The sequence below is a fragment of the Eubalaena glacialis genome, chromosome 14, assembly GCF_028564815.1.
Source record: "Eubalaena glacialis isolate mEubGla1 chromosome 14, mEubGla1.1.hap2.+ XY, whole genome shotgun sequence".
Taxonomy (NCBI): Eukaryota; Metazoa; Chordata; class Mammalia; order Artiodactyla; family Balaenidae; genus Eubalaena; species Eubalaena glacialis.
Window position 1 is genome coordinate 91937886 of NC_083729.1, and position 16856 is coordinate 91954741.

The window sequence follows — 16856 nt, forward strand, 5'->3', positions numbered from 1 at the left end:
AGTTAGTAAGTTCCTGCTCAGCGAATGATGGATAATCGTAATGACGGGAAGAAAATCAGTCATCAAACAGTTGAGGGATGGGGGGAGGGTGAGGAGTGGTTAGGGAAGGCGGTTTGGGAAAGCTTTCGGGAAGAGCGTCCTGTTCGCGGTGGGTTTTAAAGGGCTGCGTGGTCTTTATTGCTCCTGCCATCAAAGGCGGGGTCCGCGTCCCACCGCTGGGTGTGGGCTGGCCTGGTAGTTTGCCTTGATCAAACCACTGCTTCTCGCTCTTGGAGCCCTGCGGCAGGCAGCCGTGGGAAAAGCCTGCCGGAGAAACGTGTCCCAGCCCGCAGCCAGCACTAACCCCAGACCTGGGACTGCTTGTCACCCTTCCCCACTTGCCGCCAGGTGAGACCAGCCCAGGCAGCTGACTTAGAGTCACGAGGGGGCAGAGTGAGGAGTGTACGAAGCCACTAGGTGTTGGGGTGCTTTGCTCCTAGCCCTGGATAACTCAGATGCCAGCCAGGGGCAGAGTGGAGCCCTGAGGCTGGACAGGATTTCATGGCAGAAAGGCTGGTGTGGCTAGGGTCAGTGAGAGAGTGGGGAGGCTAGTGTGAAATGACCCCAAAGCAGGGGGGCAGGAGCCAGATCACACAGGACTTAAACGGGCCGTGTAAGGACTTCGGATTTGATTCTGAGAGCAATTGGAAGCTCTTTGTTAACTGTGTTCAGACTTAACCAAGCGTTCAGTTTAATCAGAAGACTGAAATAAGACTAGTGCAATAAGTATATATAATAGCCCTAAACATTTTTGTATCTAGTAAAATTATCTAAGTTTTTGTTTTTGTTTTAGCATATTTGAATTAAAATATTCATTTTAAAAATACGGCTAATAATTAAGCCTTAGGAGAGACTAAAATACCAGTTAAGGTAAAAGATATTTTTCATGAATATAAAAACACCATCATCTAGCTAAACCTTCTGTTATATCTATTCTGCCTTGCTATATAATTTTTTTAAATAAACCTTTTATTTTGGGTAAGTTTTAGATTTATGGAAAAATCACCAAGATAGTACAGAGAGTTTCCATATACTACACACCCAGTTTCCCCTGTTACTGCTATACGTTAGTGTGGTATATGTGTTGAAATCCATCAGTATTGATACGTTATTATGGGCTAAAGTCCATAGCTTTATTCAGATGTCCTTAGTTCTGTTTTGTTTTCTAATTTATTTATTTATTTATTTATTTTTGGCTGCGTTGGTTCTTCACTGCTGTGCACGGGCTTTTCTCTAGTTGCGGCGAGCGGGGGCTACTCTTCTTTGCGGTGCGCGGGGCTTCTCACTGTGGTGGCCTCTCTTGTTGCACAGCACAGGCTCTAGGCGCATGGGCTTCAGTAGTTGTGGCGCACGGGCTCAGTAGTTGTGGCTCGCAGGCTCTAGAGCACAGGCTCAGTAGTTGTGGCACACGGGCTTAGTTGCTCCACGGCATGTGGGATCTTCCCGGACCAGGGCTCGAACCCGTGTCCCCTGCATTGGCAGGTGGATTCTTCACCAATGCGCCACCAGGGAAGTCCCCAGATGTCCTTAGTTTTTACCTAATGTCCTTTTTCTGTCCCAGGATACCACCTTACATTTAGTCATTGTAATTCCTTGGCTGTGACAGTTTCTCAGACTCTTTTTAAATTTTCACAGTTTTGAGGCTAACTGGTTAGATATTTTGTAGAATGTTCCTCTGTTTGAATTTGTCCCATGTGTTTCTCATGATTAGGCTAGGGTTATGGGTTTTGGGGGAAAGATCACAGAGGTAAAGTGCCACTTTCATCACATATAAAGGGTACATACTATCAACATGACCTACTACTTTTGAGGTGAATCTTGGTCTCCTGGCTGAGGTGCTATCTGTTAGCTTAATCCAGTTTGTCTTTTTCCCCCTTTTCATACTGTACTCTGGGAGGAAGTCACTTCAGGGGTAGGGAGAAGCATCAGGTGGGAGAGAGTGACGCACAGCTGTCATGTGTTAGAATAATCAGGTGAGATCAAGCAAGTGGCTTGCTGTGTTTAAAGAAGACAAGCTTTAAAATGACTTCAGTACAGAAACTGTAAAAAGTGTAACATGTTTAAAATTTTTTTTATTTTGATTGAGATATCATAAAATACTATGACTTTAAAAGTCTTATACAGCTCAGTGAATCTACATATATATGTATTTATGAATATATGTATATAAAAAAACACTGTCCAGATCAAGATACAGAGCAAGGTTGGCAAACTTTCTGTAAAGGGTCAGATAGTAAAAATTTTAGGCTTCGTGGGCCATGCAGTACATAAATGAATGGCCATGGCTGTGTTCCAGTATAAATTTTTAAGAAAACGGGTGGTAGGCAGGATTTAGCCTGTGGGCCAACGATACACAGAATGTTTCTGACTTCTATCTCCATAGTGTAGTTTTACCTGCTAACATTCATCTTATGCACTTTTATGTATGTGTTTTATGTATGTGTTTTATTTCACAATTTGATAGAAGTCTTGCTTAATGTAAAGGATTATCAAAGAACTGTATTATTTTAGAGCCAGTCAGAAATATTGTGCATTGTAATGATTCCACTGATAGAGGGTAGGTGGGTAGGTGCAGGATAGGCAGAGGCAAGTTCTGTGTGTGGTGGGACCAGAGGTGGGTGTGACAGCTCAAACCTTGGTTCACTTTCAAGATTTTTCCTTTTATCTTTGGCTTTCAACATTTTGACTGTGATGTGTCTGGGTATGGATATCTTTGCATTTTTCCTACTTTGAGTTTGTCATGCTTCTTGGATGTGTGTTTTTATTTTTTTATTTTATATTTTTGGCTGTTCCCCAACCAGGGATCTTACAGCATGCCGGATCTTAGTTCCCCAACCAGGGATCGAACCTGTGCCCCCTGCAGTGGAAGTGCAGAGTCCCAACCACTGGACCATCGGGGAAGTCCTGGATGTGTATTTTTAGATGAATGTTTTTCATTGAACCGGGGGGAAGTTTCTGGCCATTAATTCTTAAATATTTTTTCTGTGCCTTTTCTCTCTTCTCCCTGGTGTTCCCATTACGCATATGTTGGTTCATTTAGTGATGTCCACATTTCTCTGTTCATTTTCCTTTATTCTTCTCTGTTTTTCAGTTTCATAATCTTTGTTGATCCATCTTGAAGTTCACTGATTTTTTATCTTCTCCCAACTCAAATCTACTATTGACCCCTCTAGTGAATTTCTTCATTCTGGCTAATATACTTTTCCACTACCGAATTTCCACTTGATTCTTTTTTATCATGTTTATCTCCTTTTTGGTTATTCTCTGTCTGATGAGTGATTGTTCTCACGCACATTCCTTCAGTTCTGTAAATGTGGTTTCCTTCAGTTCTTTGAGCATGTTTTTTGGGGTTTTTTTTGGTTTTTTGTCTGTGTTGGGTCTTCATTGCTGTGCAAGGGCTTTCTCCAGTTGCGGCGAGCAGGGGCTACTCTTAATTGCGGTGCGTGGGCTTCTCATTGTGGTGGCTTCTCTTGTTGCGGAGCACAGGCTCTAGGCATGCGGGCTTCCGTAGTTGTGGCACGAGGGCTCAGTAGTTGTGGCTCGTGGGCTCTAGAGCACAGGCTCAGTAGTTGTGGCACACAGGATTAGTTACTCTGCATCATGTGGGATCTTCCTGCACCAGGGATCGAACCTGTGTCCCCTGCATCAGCAGGCGGATTCTTAACCACTGTGCCGTCAGGGAAGTCCCTCTTTGAACGTGTTTATAACACACGTTCAGCAGTGTTTGGTTGGAGGGTCTGTGTAAGCACCTTGAGCTAGTAAGACCTCTGCCCTTTGCTGAGGAGCTGGTGTGGCTTGGAGAATGCTTTCAAGTCTGTTCACGTCCCACTCTGACTGCTCTTGAGTGGGTGGAGGCAGCCCAGCCCATGCCCACAGCCTCCTGGCCCCCAGGGCTAAGTGGGATCCCAGGACCGCTCTTCTCAACTCTTTCCCCAGTTCTTTCAGTTAAACTTCGGACCTGCCTGCCATTTTGCTTTTTGCTATTAGTATCGTGGAGCCACCAGCCCCCTCTTGACTGCTTGCCACCAAGATCTCTGTTGTTTTTGACAGTCCCCTCTGGCAGATTTCTCCATTCTTGGTACGAGATAGTGCCCTCCTGCAGAGGTTCACAGAGCCTGCCTCCCCCCTGGGGCTGGACAGTGTTGGCTTCTCCTAGAGTTAGCACTCCTTCTCCCAGGTAGGTGCTGGGGAAGTGGGGGGCGGGGCTGGTAGCCCCTGGTCTTCTCAGACTGCCCCTCTGAGTTTGGAACCTTCACCCCATGAGAGGTTGGAGCCCCGGAATTCTCAGCCTGTCACCCCTGGGGCAGGGCCCTCGACCATAGGAGCCCTTCCCTTCCGGGCAGCACCAACCTGGAGCAGAGCTTCTGTCACGTGACACTGGGGAGTGGGGGTAGGGTGGGATCAGCTGGGGCTCAAATGCCACAGACTTCACTGGTCTCGTTAACATGCAGTCGACTTTCCTGAATAAATGTTTCTCCGTGTGCTGTATGCCTCTAGGAACATTTTCAGAGACTTTACGTTATTTAGTTTGTATACAGTTTCCCCAGCTAAAGGGTTGTTTCACTGGGCAGAGGGTCAGCTGAGCCCAGCTGACCTGGGCTGATGGTGGTGCACACCACCATCCAGAAGTTCCTCCTCAAAGAAGTCAGTTCTTTGAGGCTTGGCTGGGCTGCTTGGAGTCCGGTGGTTCAGCCAGAGATTTGTAGGGATTTCACACACATATCTTGGGGCTGTCTTTTCTAGAATTTTCCATCTCACTTTCCAGAGGCTGCTGGTCCCAAACCCTGGCCTCTGGTTCTTCAAGCCGGTGAGACTGCAGGTTTTGTAACAGAGCTGTAGCTGCCCTGTGGGGCCTGCCCTGACCTAAAAGCCGTAAGAATGTGAAACCTACTGGTTGCCCTCTTCTTCCAGGGCCCACGCCCCTCCAGAGTCCTCCCGCTGTGGGTCATGCTCCAGTGTTCTCAGATTTTTAAAAATATTCTGTCCAGAGTGGTTGTTACTTGTGGGAGGATTATTCCAATAGGAGCTACTTCCTAGACATGGAACTCCCCTAACCGTTCACTTAAGGTTGGGTAATTTAACGCTGGCTATGTCTAGTGGCCCGTGGTTATCATGAGGGGCAGGTGAGATGCTCCATCACAAGATTTAGGAAGCTTTTACTGTTCTAAAACATTTTGCTATTTTTATTTTAAAAAGCACATCTGCAAGAATGCTTTTACTTTTGTATCATAAAGTAGAAGAAGCCGGCAAAAGAACTCACAAGGGATGGAGAGCGTTACTCGTTTTAAGCAAAGCCTCCAGCTGACTGTCCATCCAGAGGCCTGTCTCAGCCGTGATCAAGGGTTTCCCGCGCCGACCAGCGCTCAGGTCAAGAAACTGACTTCACACATGCTCCGCACAGATGGGACTTGATTTCTACCAGATGTTTCTGTTGCAGAGCCTATCATTTTATCATATTGCATTGTCTTAGAAAACTGAGGACAAAAAGTCACAACTGTTACTATAAACAGAGAAGCATGCAATGCCCTACCTCATAAATTGGCTCAGTGCTTCCCAACTGTAAACTGCTCTTTCCAAGACGAGTTTACAGACTACTGCCAGGCTGGGGGCTCTGAGTGTTTATCTTTTTTTTTTTACTTTTATTGGCATTTATTTCTTATGGCATTTATTCCCGGGCCATATGCTTTTGTTACTTCAGTTTCTCCTGGGATACCTTTTTCTCCTGTGCAGCCGCCTCTTCTGGTTTGGGACAGTTTGCTCTTTTTCAGTGAGGATCATCCACTGTGGCAGGGAGAGCTCATGTATGGGCTGATCCCACCGTGAGCTCTGTAAGTCCTGCGCCGCATCTTGGGGGCTTTGTTCACCTGGATGTGCTCAGTGACCAGAGAATCTACATCCAAGCCCTTAAGTTCAGCATTACTTTCTGCATTTTTGAGTGAGTGCAGTAAAAACTCAGCACTCTTTTTGGGCCACCGACCTTGCATCCAGCCCCACCGTTTGGCCTGGGCACACCTACCAACTCCACCATTCTGACGACGGAATGGCACACATTGCTTTCGTCAAGTGACATCCTTCAGATATTTTGGTGGCTTTTTGGATATGCATACCCTTAACGGCCTGGGCAGTTTCACGTGTGTTCTTAAGGTGAACACGAAGATTTGAACCTCTTGATTTGCACAATTTTATGGGGTTTTCTGGGTCAAGTGAGTAGCGAACCATTTTTAGAGGTTTACCGGAAAAGAGTGTTATCCTGATAGCAGCGATTCTCTCTCTCTTTACTGTCTTTCCTTTCAGAAACACTCACTGAAGTCTCCCGGGATGCCCTCAGTTGCTCGGGTGTTGATAACTACACGGGCGACCAAGATGTCATTTCTGGCCTCGAGGTGCCTGTGTCCCTCTGCACCCCTCCACTTACGGAGGAGAAGGCAGGCCACTGTCAGGTCCGGACCCATGGTGATGGGAGGGCGCCGAGCTCTGTCCAGAAAAGTGACCCCATGCTGCCTGCGAGGCCGTTAGCCCATGTGCGGGGCCTGTGTCACTGCATGAAAGGCAGAGCACTGAATTCCAAGAGAGAGAAATTCCACCTGAGACTTTCTCTTAAATAAAAGGTGTGATGCTGTTTCAGTCGGCACCCACCCAGCCCGCCAGAGTGATCAGTGGTCCCTGTGGTAAAGTGTTATTTGTACTCAGAACCTGAATGCTGCATCACCACTTCACACACTGCGCCTGGCAAAAGATTTTGCTCTGGGTAACTTTATTGTAAGCCATATAATCTTGCTTTGGGCCCCACACGACAGGAAGTTACACTGTTGTAAATACCAACTCTTCATTACCTTACGTAGCTTGGAAATGTTCAAGTTCGTGACACATTCATTGCACTTAAAAGTTAAATATGCAGTGAAAGAAAAGCGTTTATAAAGGTATCACGCAAAAGGATTTTTACACTTTGATTGGCCTCGCCTGATTACAAACACTCAAAACCCTCTTCCCGCCTCAGGCTTCCGTGGCTTTCCTCCTCCTCTAACAGAACGAGCACAGCGGGTAGGTGAAGGGTGTAAACAGGCGTGAGTGCCGCTGAGCAGCGCGGAGGCGAGTCCCCAGGTGGCTGGTGCAGCCAGGTGCAGCGCAAGCAGGGGCTTGGGGGGCTGCAGGGGGTCGGGGAGCGGCTCAGATGTCCTTCCCGCAGTCGGGGCACAGGATGTCGTCCCTCTCCGTGAGGAAGCCTCGCCCCACCAGCGACAGCGAGCACTTCTTGCAGTTAAAGCAGTCGTTGTGCCATTGCCGCTCCTCGAAGGAGATGTACTTGGTGCCGCCCAGTCCTGTGGACGGAGGACAAGGACACGGATGAGGATGGGCGGGGGGGGGGGGCGGAGAGGAGTCCTGCGTGGACCCATTCAAAGCCCGGCTGGTGCGATGTGATCAGCGCTGGGCTCCGCGTTTAAATCCCATCCTGTGCTCAGGTCGGGGAGCTCCTGAACCGCAGGAGAAAGAGAGACAGACGGGCTCCACAGCTACGTGACAATCGCCGTAATTATAAGAAGCCTGCGGGGTGTGTGTGTCCCTCCCACCCGAGTGAAACGCCTGAGTCACGGAGCCGATTTCTCCCACCCCTTCCTTCCCTGGGTGACTCAGGTCTGGTGCTCAAAAATTTGGCGATTTAATGAATGAGGCGCCAAAGGGAGCACAGACGAGGAAGATGTGAACCGTCTCTGGAACTGCCCAGAACGGCCTCACGAAAGAGACGCTACGTGGGTGGGGGGCAGAGGGATGGGCACGCCTGCTGCGGGAACAAGCCTCAGCCACGCACGAGACTCGGAGGTCTAGTGAGCCTGGTGGAATGTGAGAGCGGGTTAGGAGGATGTGTGGGCAGTGGAGAAAGCCATCCTTTATCGAAACAAGGGAAGCAGGAACTCATTTCAGTTGGGGTGTCTGACTCTGTCTGATGTCTACTTCTTATCAAATGTTTAAGGTACGGTGGCCACCTGTTACAACACAGGTGGTCTGTCCGGCCACCAAGGCCCCTGAAACAAAATGGAATCAAATACACGGGGTAATCCTTGGTGAAATTTGGATCATGACTTGTGATTACAAACTCTTTCCAGAAATAACGGCTCAATGTGCCATGTTAAGAACAAGTAACAACACTGGCTAATAGCTGGAGGTCTCAGAGTAGCAGGAGAAGTCTGTCATTCACCCAGCAGTTAGCTCCTTTTGTAATTTAACTGCCTGATGTCTGGCATTAAATCCATTCACACGTGGGCGGCCTCAGGCTAATCCCCTGGGCTAGTGAGTGACAGGACTGGGGGTGAACCCAGGTCTCCAAGGCTAGTTCTCTTTTTTTTTTTTTATGATCTGAAACCTAGATAGGGACTTTTTTTTTCTAATTTAACTTTTTTTTTTTTTTACTGAAGTGTGATGTAAACTATTATATATAATAGCAGATGTAAACTATTACATATAGGATGGATAAACAAGGTCCTACCCTAGAGCACAGGGAACTCTATTCAATATCCTGTGATAAACCATCATGGAAAAGACTATCAAAAAAGGAATCCATACGTGTATAACTGAGGCCAGTTTTCTGATACCACACTCCCTCTGCTACCGATGGAGCTGCACCAGCAAAGCTTTTCACCTCTTTCCCTAAACATCGTAAACTGCCTTTACCCATCCTAGGCCCGCAATGACTACAAGAGACCCGCAGATCACACGGCCTGGGCCCTGGCCCTGAGGCAGAACCAAACCAGTGATTCAGGCCAGAGAGTCTCAGGATTTTCTGCATATATGAATCATCTGAGCAGCTTTTAAAAATTCTAACACCCAGGTCGTCCCCCAGAGTAGTTAAATCATGACCAGGCAGCAGACAAGTGTAGAGTTCCCCAGAGGTGTTTGAAGTGGCAGCATTTCCAGGAGCGGAGCCCCGCCAACCATCTGCTCTCCACTCTGAATTTGGGGCACACTCTGTAGTCGCCCAGATTCGGGCTCTTGCTCCACCGAGCGCCTGGCGGGTGGGAAGGGACGACCCAGAGCGCGCCCCCCGCAGAGGCCGGGGAGCATCTGCACAGCCCAGCTGCTTTTCTGCGCCTGCGCGGGGATGTCAGAGACCCACAGCCTGCGGTTTGGAGAGAATCCAGCCGAAAGCAGAAATAACGCCGCCGTGGAGAAGAGGCCGCGGGGATCGGGGGGAGGCAGGGAAGCGCGCCCAGCGTGCGGGGGCGGGCAGTGCGGCGGCCCAGAGTCTGCACACGTGAACAGGTCCACAAGCCAAAGCCTGGCAGCCACACGAGGGGCAGCGGGTGGCGCAGGCCGGGGACCGGACACTCACCGCTGATGGGGCTGGCGCAGCCGGCGCACTTCTTGGCGTACAGGTCGCAGAAGCAGCCCAGGCAGTAGGCGAACTCGTCGCGGGACGTGAAGCGCTGGCCCGACAGCGGCTTCTTGCAGGCGGTGCACACGAAGCACTCGCGGTGCCAGGGCTGCTCCCGGTACGTGACGCCCCCGCTGGTGATGGGCTGCGGGCAGAAGGGCGTCAGCTTCTGCGGGGGCCTGTGCCTGGCGCCCTTGTCCCGGCCCTCGCCTCTGGAGGACGCGCGGTCCTCGCCCACGACACGCCGCACCGGCGTCCGGGTCCCAGAGGTGCTGTCCTCCGGACGGCAAGGTCACCCCGCCGCCCCTTCCCCAAGCTGCCAGGCCCCCGCTGCAGACCCCAGATCCCCGTTCGTGACGTGGGTACTGGGGTGTCTGCCGGGACAGCACTGCCTCCTGGCCGGCAGGAGGGCGAAGCAGGGAGACCGCAGCTCAGGGGCCGGGATCTGATGTCACGCAGCCCCTCCTGAGCCCCACCCGCGGGCATATCCCTGTGAGCATCTCTCTAGCACCAGGTGCACCTGCTCCAACAGCCACCTCAGCTACTCGGGTGGAAGAAGGAAGAAGCTTAACAGACACCATGGGGCTGGCTTCTTTGGTGGAAAAAATGAGCCCAGAGCCTGCCTTCCCACCCTGTCTGTGGTCTTAGGACGCTTTTCTTTCTTTAACCTGACACAGCCCTTGAGTGTGACGAGGGATCTGTCCCCACCCCAGGGACAGGCCTTTCCAGTTTCCTTTTCCCCACCCCGCCCCCCCCCCACTAGGTCTAGGGCTGTTTCTTGTTTGTTCAAGGAGGGCGATGAACAAAGACACCTTAGGGATAGGTGGACGCTCTTTCGGAAAGGACAACAGGTGTGCAAGGGCCGGGGGAATAAGAGGTACCTTTTTGCACTGAACGCACTGCAAAGCATACTGCCTTTCGTAGCAGGGAACGCAGAAGTTCTGGCCGTCCTTCGGGATGAAGCTCTTGGTTCCGATGGGCTGCTGGCAGCGATGGCAGATGAAGCAGGTCTCGTGCCAGCTGCTACCCTTGTATTCCATCTTACGGGTGCCTGTCAGGGGTCGGGGAGAAAGGAGGACCATCGTGATTCTCACTAAAGGCCCCAGGCCAGACCACGCGTGCCTTCTGCATGTTCTGAAGGACAGTCTTCTGTCCACCCCAGAGCTCGGGGTACTGTCCCGTCCCAGGTCCGTGGGAGGGCGCCCGCCGGCACCCCGCAGCCCCAGGGGGTTGGGTGCACACCGTGTGGTCCTTGTGCAGCATCGCCAGCAGAGGGCGGCAAAGCTCCTCCTAACGGGCTGCGGATGAGGACGCGCCTCCGACAGAGTCCACCGCCTGGTGGAAGGGGTGTCTTTTTCTGATTCAAAGGAGCAAGCGAGGAACCCGGTGAAGGCCTGGTGACAGCGTGACCCTGCCCGGAGGCCGTGGTGCACCTGCTAGTTGGGGCTCAGCCTTCCTGGGTGGGGACGGAGCCGTGCACCGCGGTTGGTGACTTGCAGGTGTGGGCGGGGGGGGGGGGAGCTTTGCACTGAGCGGGGGGCCTCTTGTCCTCTAATTGCGCTGCAGAAGCCACACTGACGGTCTGCACTGCTTTTACCTTGCTTTGGTTGTAGCACTTTCTAAAATCAAACCAAGGAAGGAAGCTAGCGCTCAGGTCTAGGTTTGTTTTTTTGGTTTTTTTCTTTTTTGGTTTTTTGAAAAAAGTATCTAGTGCTTGCATTTTTTTTTTTTTTTTTCACACACCAGGCCTTTTCCAGACACCCTGCCTCTGGTGCTCGGTCCGTTTCCTCTCCTGACTTCTCCGTCTGTTAAAATCAGCTTGACCTTCGAGACTGCTCAAAGGTGACGGCCCCAAGGCTCCCTTTCCTGGCTGCCCTTCTCTGGGCTTGCGCCTCTGTCACAGGAGGTACCAGCCAGGCTTCTCCGCCGTTTCTACCTAAAACCCCCTACGGCAGAGACGGTGAGATGCACATCCCTGGGGAAGAGGAGGGCATCGTCTTGAGATCAGCCTGCCAGAATCAAGAAAAATTCACTTTCTACTCTAAGATAGACATATATTTGTCTTTGTCAAAGCGGCAGTTAATATCTTTCTTCCCAATCTGGAAGTTCCAGGCTGTTACCCTAGGAAGCTGTGCCTTTCCCCAAACGCGTGGCCCACAGCTCGGGTCCAGGCAGCTGGGCATCCTCACTGGTCAGTCTCCCCGCGGAGTCAGGAGTCTGACTCTAAATTATCCCTGTAGCCTTGATTCTCTTCACGTGTCAGTGTGACCCCAGCCGCTGTGCAGACTAGGAGGACTCAGCAGGGCACCTTGGTTTCTACAAATTGACATTCATTCTATTGAAGCTGAAAATTCAAAACCCTCAATTGAAGTTATCCTGCACATCTTTATCCTGCATTCATGAATACAGAGAATTTTAAAAATTACTTTTAAGGTGCATTTCTTTGTGTTCAGTTCCATTCATCAATGTAGTGAACTGAACTCCTTTAAAAGGACACTTGAAAATTTAATGTATTTGACATGACTTTTAAGAACCTCAACTAGCAAACCGGACCTCAAGTTCTTCCTCTTTTTTTTTTTTATTTTTTATTTTTTTAATGATATTCTTGTCTGCTTACATTCTTTTTATGTATGTATGTATGTATGTATGGCTGTGTTGGGTCTTCGTTTCTGTGCGAGGGCTTTCTCTAGTTGTGGCAAGTGGGGGCCACTCTTCATCGCGGTGCGTGGGCCTCTCACTATCGCGGCCTCTCGTTGCCGAGCACAGGCTCCAGACGCGCAGGCTCGGTAATTGTGGCTCACGGGCCGAGTTGCTCCGCGGCATGTGGGATCTTCCCAGACCAGGGCTCGAACCCGCGTCCCCTGCATTGGCAGGCAGATTCTCAACCACTGCGCCACCAGGGAAGCCCTTTTTTTTTTTTTTTAAAGTAACCCTTATTTTTTTTTTCTTTTACTTATTTTATTTATTTTTTTGGCTGCGTTGGGTCTTAGTTGCGGCATTCAGGATCTTTTGTTGGTGCGCTCGGGCTTCTCTCTAGCTGCGGCACACGGGCTCCAGGGCGCGTGGGCTCTGTGGTCTGCGGCACTCGAGCTCTCTTGAGGCGCTCAGGCTCAGTAGTTGCGGCGCGCGGACTTAGTTGCCCCGGGGGCATGTGGGATCTTAGTTCCTCAACCAGGGATCTAACCCTCGTCCGCTGCATTGGAGGGCGGATTCTTTAGCACTGGACAGCCAGGGAAGTCCCTCAAGTTCTTAAGTAATTGTTGTTAAAATGAATTAAACTTATAAATATGATGAATCCTAAAATATCCTAAGTGTCAAAACCATTTACAAATTAAGAAAATTCCAGTGTAAAACCACAAGCCTAAATCACTTACTTGATTGCACACTTTCAGTCAGAATCATAAGGTTAATTTACTCTTTAGACCAAATTTTTTCTAAACTTCACTGACACTTTACCAGATTATTTAACACACTATTATTGCTCCGAGTTGGATTCTCTTTATATGTGTGCCCTTAATTCTAAACCTTCCCAGGACTAAAGGAAGTGTATCTACCAAAGAAGCTGTCCTGAGAACAGATACCTTCCAGGGCAATTTGAGGGCTCCCTGCGCAGCTGTATCGAGCTTCCTAAGAGCTGGGGGTCCCGGCCTGTGCCCCTGACCCCCACTCCCCCAGCCTGAGCCTGATTCGGGGGCCACATCCCCAAAGACGGTCAATGGACGGAGTCCTCTCCCGGTTTTAGGTGGCTCTCTGGTAGGGATGCCAGATTACCGAGGTCCCAGGTGGGATTAGCTGAAATTCCGATTTGTCTGGGAGTCCTGTATTTTATTTGCTAAATCTGGCAAGGCTATACCATCCAGCCACTCCTTACTGGTCACACAGAGGACGTCACTGACCCTAAGTAGCCGATGAACCATCCAAGGTCCAAATCTTAGTCTCTTCTCGCCCGCACTGTGTGCGTGTCTAACAAGATTCGTTTTTTTAATTCTGTATTGAAAAATTCCATAAAGTATTTTTGTCCACTCTGTCCTTTAAAATGAAAAGATTCCTCTCTGCCATAAAACAAAGAAACCAAAGTCCCCCCCAAAGAGCAAGGGACACAGTCCCATCCTCCCCCACCAACAGACAGGTCACCCATCACTGGCCTTGGCACTGGACCCAGCTGCCGCCGAGCCTGCCGGGAAGATAACCTGCATGAGGTCACAGCGCCCAGCTCCCGGCCCAGCACCCATGTGCGGCAGTAACCGACGGGGCAGGAATTCCGCGCGTGCGCAGAGGGCGCGGAGAGGGCGGGGGAAGCGCGCGCACACACGCACACTCACGCGCGCGCACGCTCTGCGGGGGTGGGCGGGAGGGAGGCAGAGGGGGCGGGGGAAGCGCGCACACGCACATTCACACGCACGCGCACGGACACACACTCTGTGGGGGCGGGCGGGCGGGGGGGGGGGGAGGGAGGCAGCGGCTTGGTGCCCACCTGGCATGATGCTCTTCTTGCACTCCTGGCAGCGGGACGAGTACTCCTGCGAGTAGCAGTCGGTGCAGAGCAGCTGGTCCTCCTTGGCAGCGAACGGCTTGTCCACAAGGGACCCCCTGCACCGCGAGCAGCGGAAACAGGCCTCGTGCCAGTGCCGGTCCTTGTAGGACAAGTCCTGCAGGCCCAGAGCACACGAGACGTGAGACGTGAGAGGGGCCGGGGGCGTGGGCTCTGCTGGACCCACAGCGAGGGGGGCAAATGGGCAACGAGGGGCTGGAATGAGTCAGGTAGGATGCTTCCCTTGCTGTTCTTGGGGCCACTGTTTAGACAGGGGTGTGTGCGAGAGAGGCGTCTGAAAAACGAGTGGCTTTCCCTTGGGACTGTAAGAAAGAGAAACGGCACATGAAACTCGTCAGCGCTTCTCCTGGACACACAGACCCCGGGAGTCCTCTGGCCGCGAGGACGCTGGGCAAACCCAACTGTGCTGGATGATGGCTGTGATCCCCGCGGGAGGGAGGCCGGGCTGCTGGGAAGCTCAGAGGCAGAGCCTGAGGATGGGGCCCTGGGTCAACCTGCTGGAAAGCAGGTCAGGAGAGATCCAGTAGGTGCCATCAGCTGAGCGTCGAAGACCCGAGGATACAGTGAGCTGGGCAGAGAAAGGGCACAGACCAGGAGGGCAAGACAGAGGGGCGCCGGGCGGAGCTGTGCCGCGGCTCCAGGCAGCCGGCTGGGAGAGTTCCCGCCGGGCTGGACCAAGGAGTCCAAATGAATGAATGCAATTCAGCACTGTCTTTGTTGAGACTTTGAAAGTCGAACAAACCATTTAAAGTCCCGTCCGCTGGGAATTCCCTGGTGGTCCAGTGGTTAAGACTCCGTGCTTCCCTGCAGGGGGCACGGGTTCGATTCCTGCTCGGGGAACTAATATCCCACATGATACAAGCGTCGTGGCCGAACAATTTAAATAATTAAATAAATAATGCCCTGTCCACTAAGAACAGTAATCAGCCTAATTTAAGAAGAGTAGGAGTTTTTGATCATGGGATCACTTATAACACTGATTATAGAATAAATGCATTTAAGTTTCTTGTATGGAAAACAGTATGGCAGTTCCTCAAAAAATTAAAAAGAGAATTACCATATGATCCAGCAATTCCAATTCTGGGTATATGCCCCAAAGAACCAAAAGAAGGAATCTGCAGACCCACATTCACAGCAGCCAAAAGGTGGAAGCCACCCCAGCGTCCATCCACAGATGATGGATAAACATGGACTATTATTCCGCCTCACAAGGGAAACAAATTCTGACACACTCTACAACATGGATGAACTCTGAGGACATGCTGAGTGAAATAAGTCAGTCAGAAAAAGACAAATACTGAATCATTCCACTTATATGAGGTCCTGGAGGAGGTAAGTTCAGAGACAGGAAGCAGCAGGGAGGGTACCCAGGGCTGGGGCAGTGCGGGTGTTAGTGGGGACAGAGCTTCAGTTTTACAAGATGAAATGGTTCTGGAGGTGGATGGTCGCACAACAGAGTGTAGGTACTTAGCACCACTGAACTGTACACTTCCAAACAGTTAAGATGGCACATTTTATGTTATGTGTATTTTACCACAATTAAAAAATAAGTTTTGATTATCACGTGGCATGTGGAAAGCACCCTTCCAGAAGTTCAGCGGGTCCCCTCCGTGAGCCCCACCCCGCTGAGCTGCGAGCCCGGGAGGGCAGGGCAGGGGACAGCAAGGCTGCGAGTGAACGGGGAAGAAAGGAAGCCAAGTCCAAGGACATCTGCCTTTGGGGCCTGACCTTCAACACAGCCCAGGGGGACCCTCCACGGACGACATCGTGAGAGCGAGGCCACCAGCTGTCACCAGTTGCCCTGGTTAGCGAGTCCCCTAGGAGGACGGAGCCGTGCATCGTTAGGTGACTGGACGGTCAGGGGAAAGCTCATTTACAACCATCTCGTGGGTCAAAAGCACTGCAGAAATCCACTTGCCTACGGTGAACATTTCCGGCATGAAAACACATCAGCTAGGTGGACAAGAGCTGATTTGTTGACAGACATCTGACACTAGAAAGTTCCCTCGAAATCTGGGTACCACCGCCCTGTCCTGGCGAGACCCTAAGCACACAGGCAGGGCTTCTAGACCTTCTGGAGGCCCAGCTCCACCCTCCCGAGGCTGCTGGTCACTTGGTCACTTGCTGTCCTGCGTCCCGCGTCCTGTATTCGAGGGAAGGACTGCTCACGCCCTGGCTTCTGCCTAGCCCTCCAGGCTGCTAACAGCAGCCACATGGAAACATCCCCCCTTCCTGGTCCCACCCCCATCCCGCCCCAGGGAGCTAGTCTCTGTCCTTCCCGGATGCCGGCGCAGCTGAGTCACCAGCCGTCCCTTCCCTGGAGCATCGTGACCCTCACACAGCTGCTCCCTTGTCTGCCCCTCTCAGATGCGCACGCGCGCACACACACGCACACACACACACACGCGCGGTTTCTGCATTAACACTCCACAGCCCTGAAATGTGCATTCAGGGGCATCTGATAATTCTCAAACCTTCTGATGAAATGTATCTCCTCGAGACAAATACCAACCCACGCTCCTGCTCTCAGAAGCTTCGGTGAGTCACAAACGGTCTCTGAACAAGCTAGCGTCACTATCGAGGGCGGGGCCGTGGAGAACTGGAACCATCCACCCCTGTTCCAGCTGCAGCCAGCGGTGACTGCCCTCCGGGCACCGCCCTGCACACCTGCTGTGCCACCAGTGCCCTCGGGGACCCAGGAGCACAGTGTCTGAAATGCCTGATGTATTTCATCCCAGCGCTTAAAGCGGAGGGCTCCAGACTCAAACCCTGGCTCTGCCACGTACGTACCTGCCGTGGGGCTGGGGGTGCGCCACCTGACCTCTCCCAGCCTCAGATCCGCCCGGGGAAACAGGGATGACGGTGAAGCACTGACAACGGTCCTGGCACATTGTAACG

General features: G+C 51.4%; 1 protein-coding gene across 6 annotated transcripts in view; it reads right to left on the minus strand.

Annotated features, from left to right (window-relative positions):
• Positions 1-7107: 7107 nt before the first annotated feature.
• Positions 7108-16856, minus strand: part of FHL2 (four and a half LIM domains 2) — a 56583-nt gene continuing 46834 nt past the window's right edge. For all 6 annotated transcript variants that reach the window (XM_061168672.1, XM_061168671.1, XM_061168670.1 and 3 more), the window contains 4 exons: positions 13881-14055; positions 10288-10457; positions 9365-9551; positions 7108-7358 (listed from right to left, as the gene is read on the minus strand). In XM_061168672.1, the coding sequence (XP_061024655.1) occupies positions 7207-7358; positions 9365-9551; positions 10288-10457; positions 13881-14055 (684 nt within the window). In that variant the 3' untranslated portion in view covers positions 7108-7206. The remainder of the gene's footprint in view (positions 7359-9364; positions 9552-10287; positions 10458-13880; positions 14056-16856) is intronic.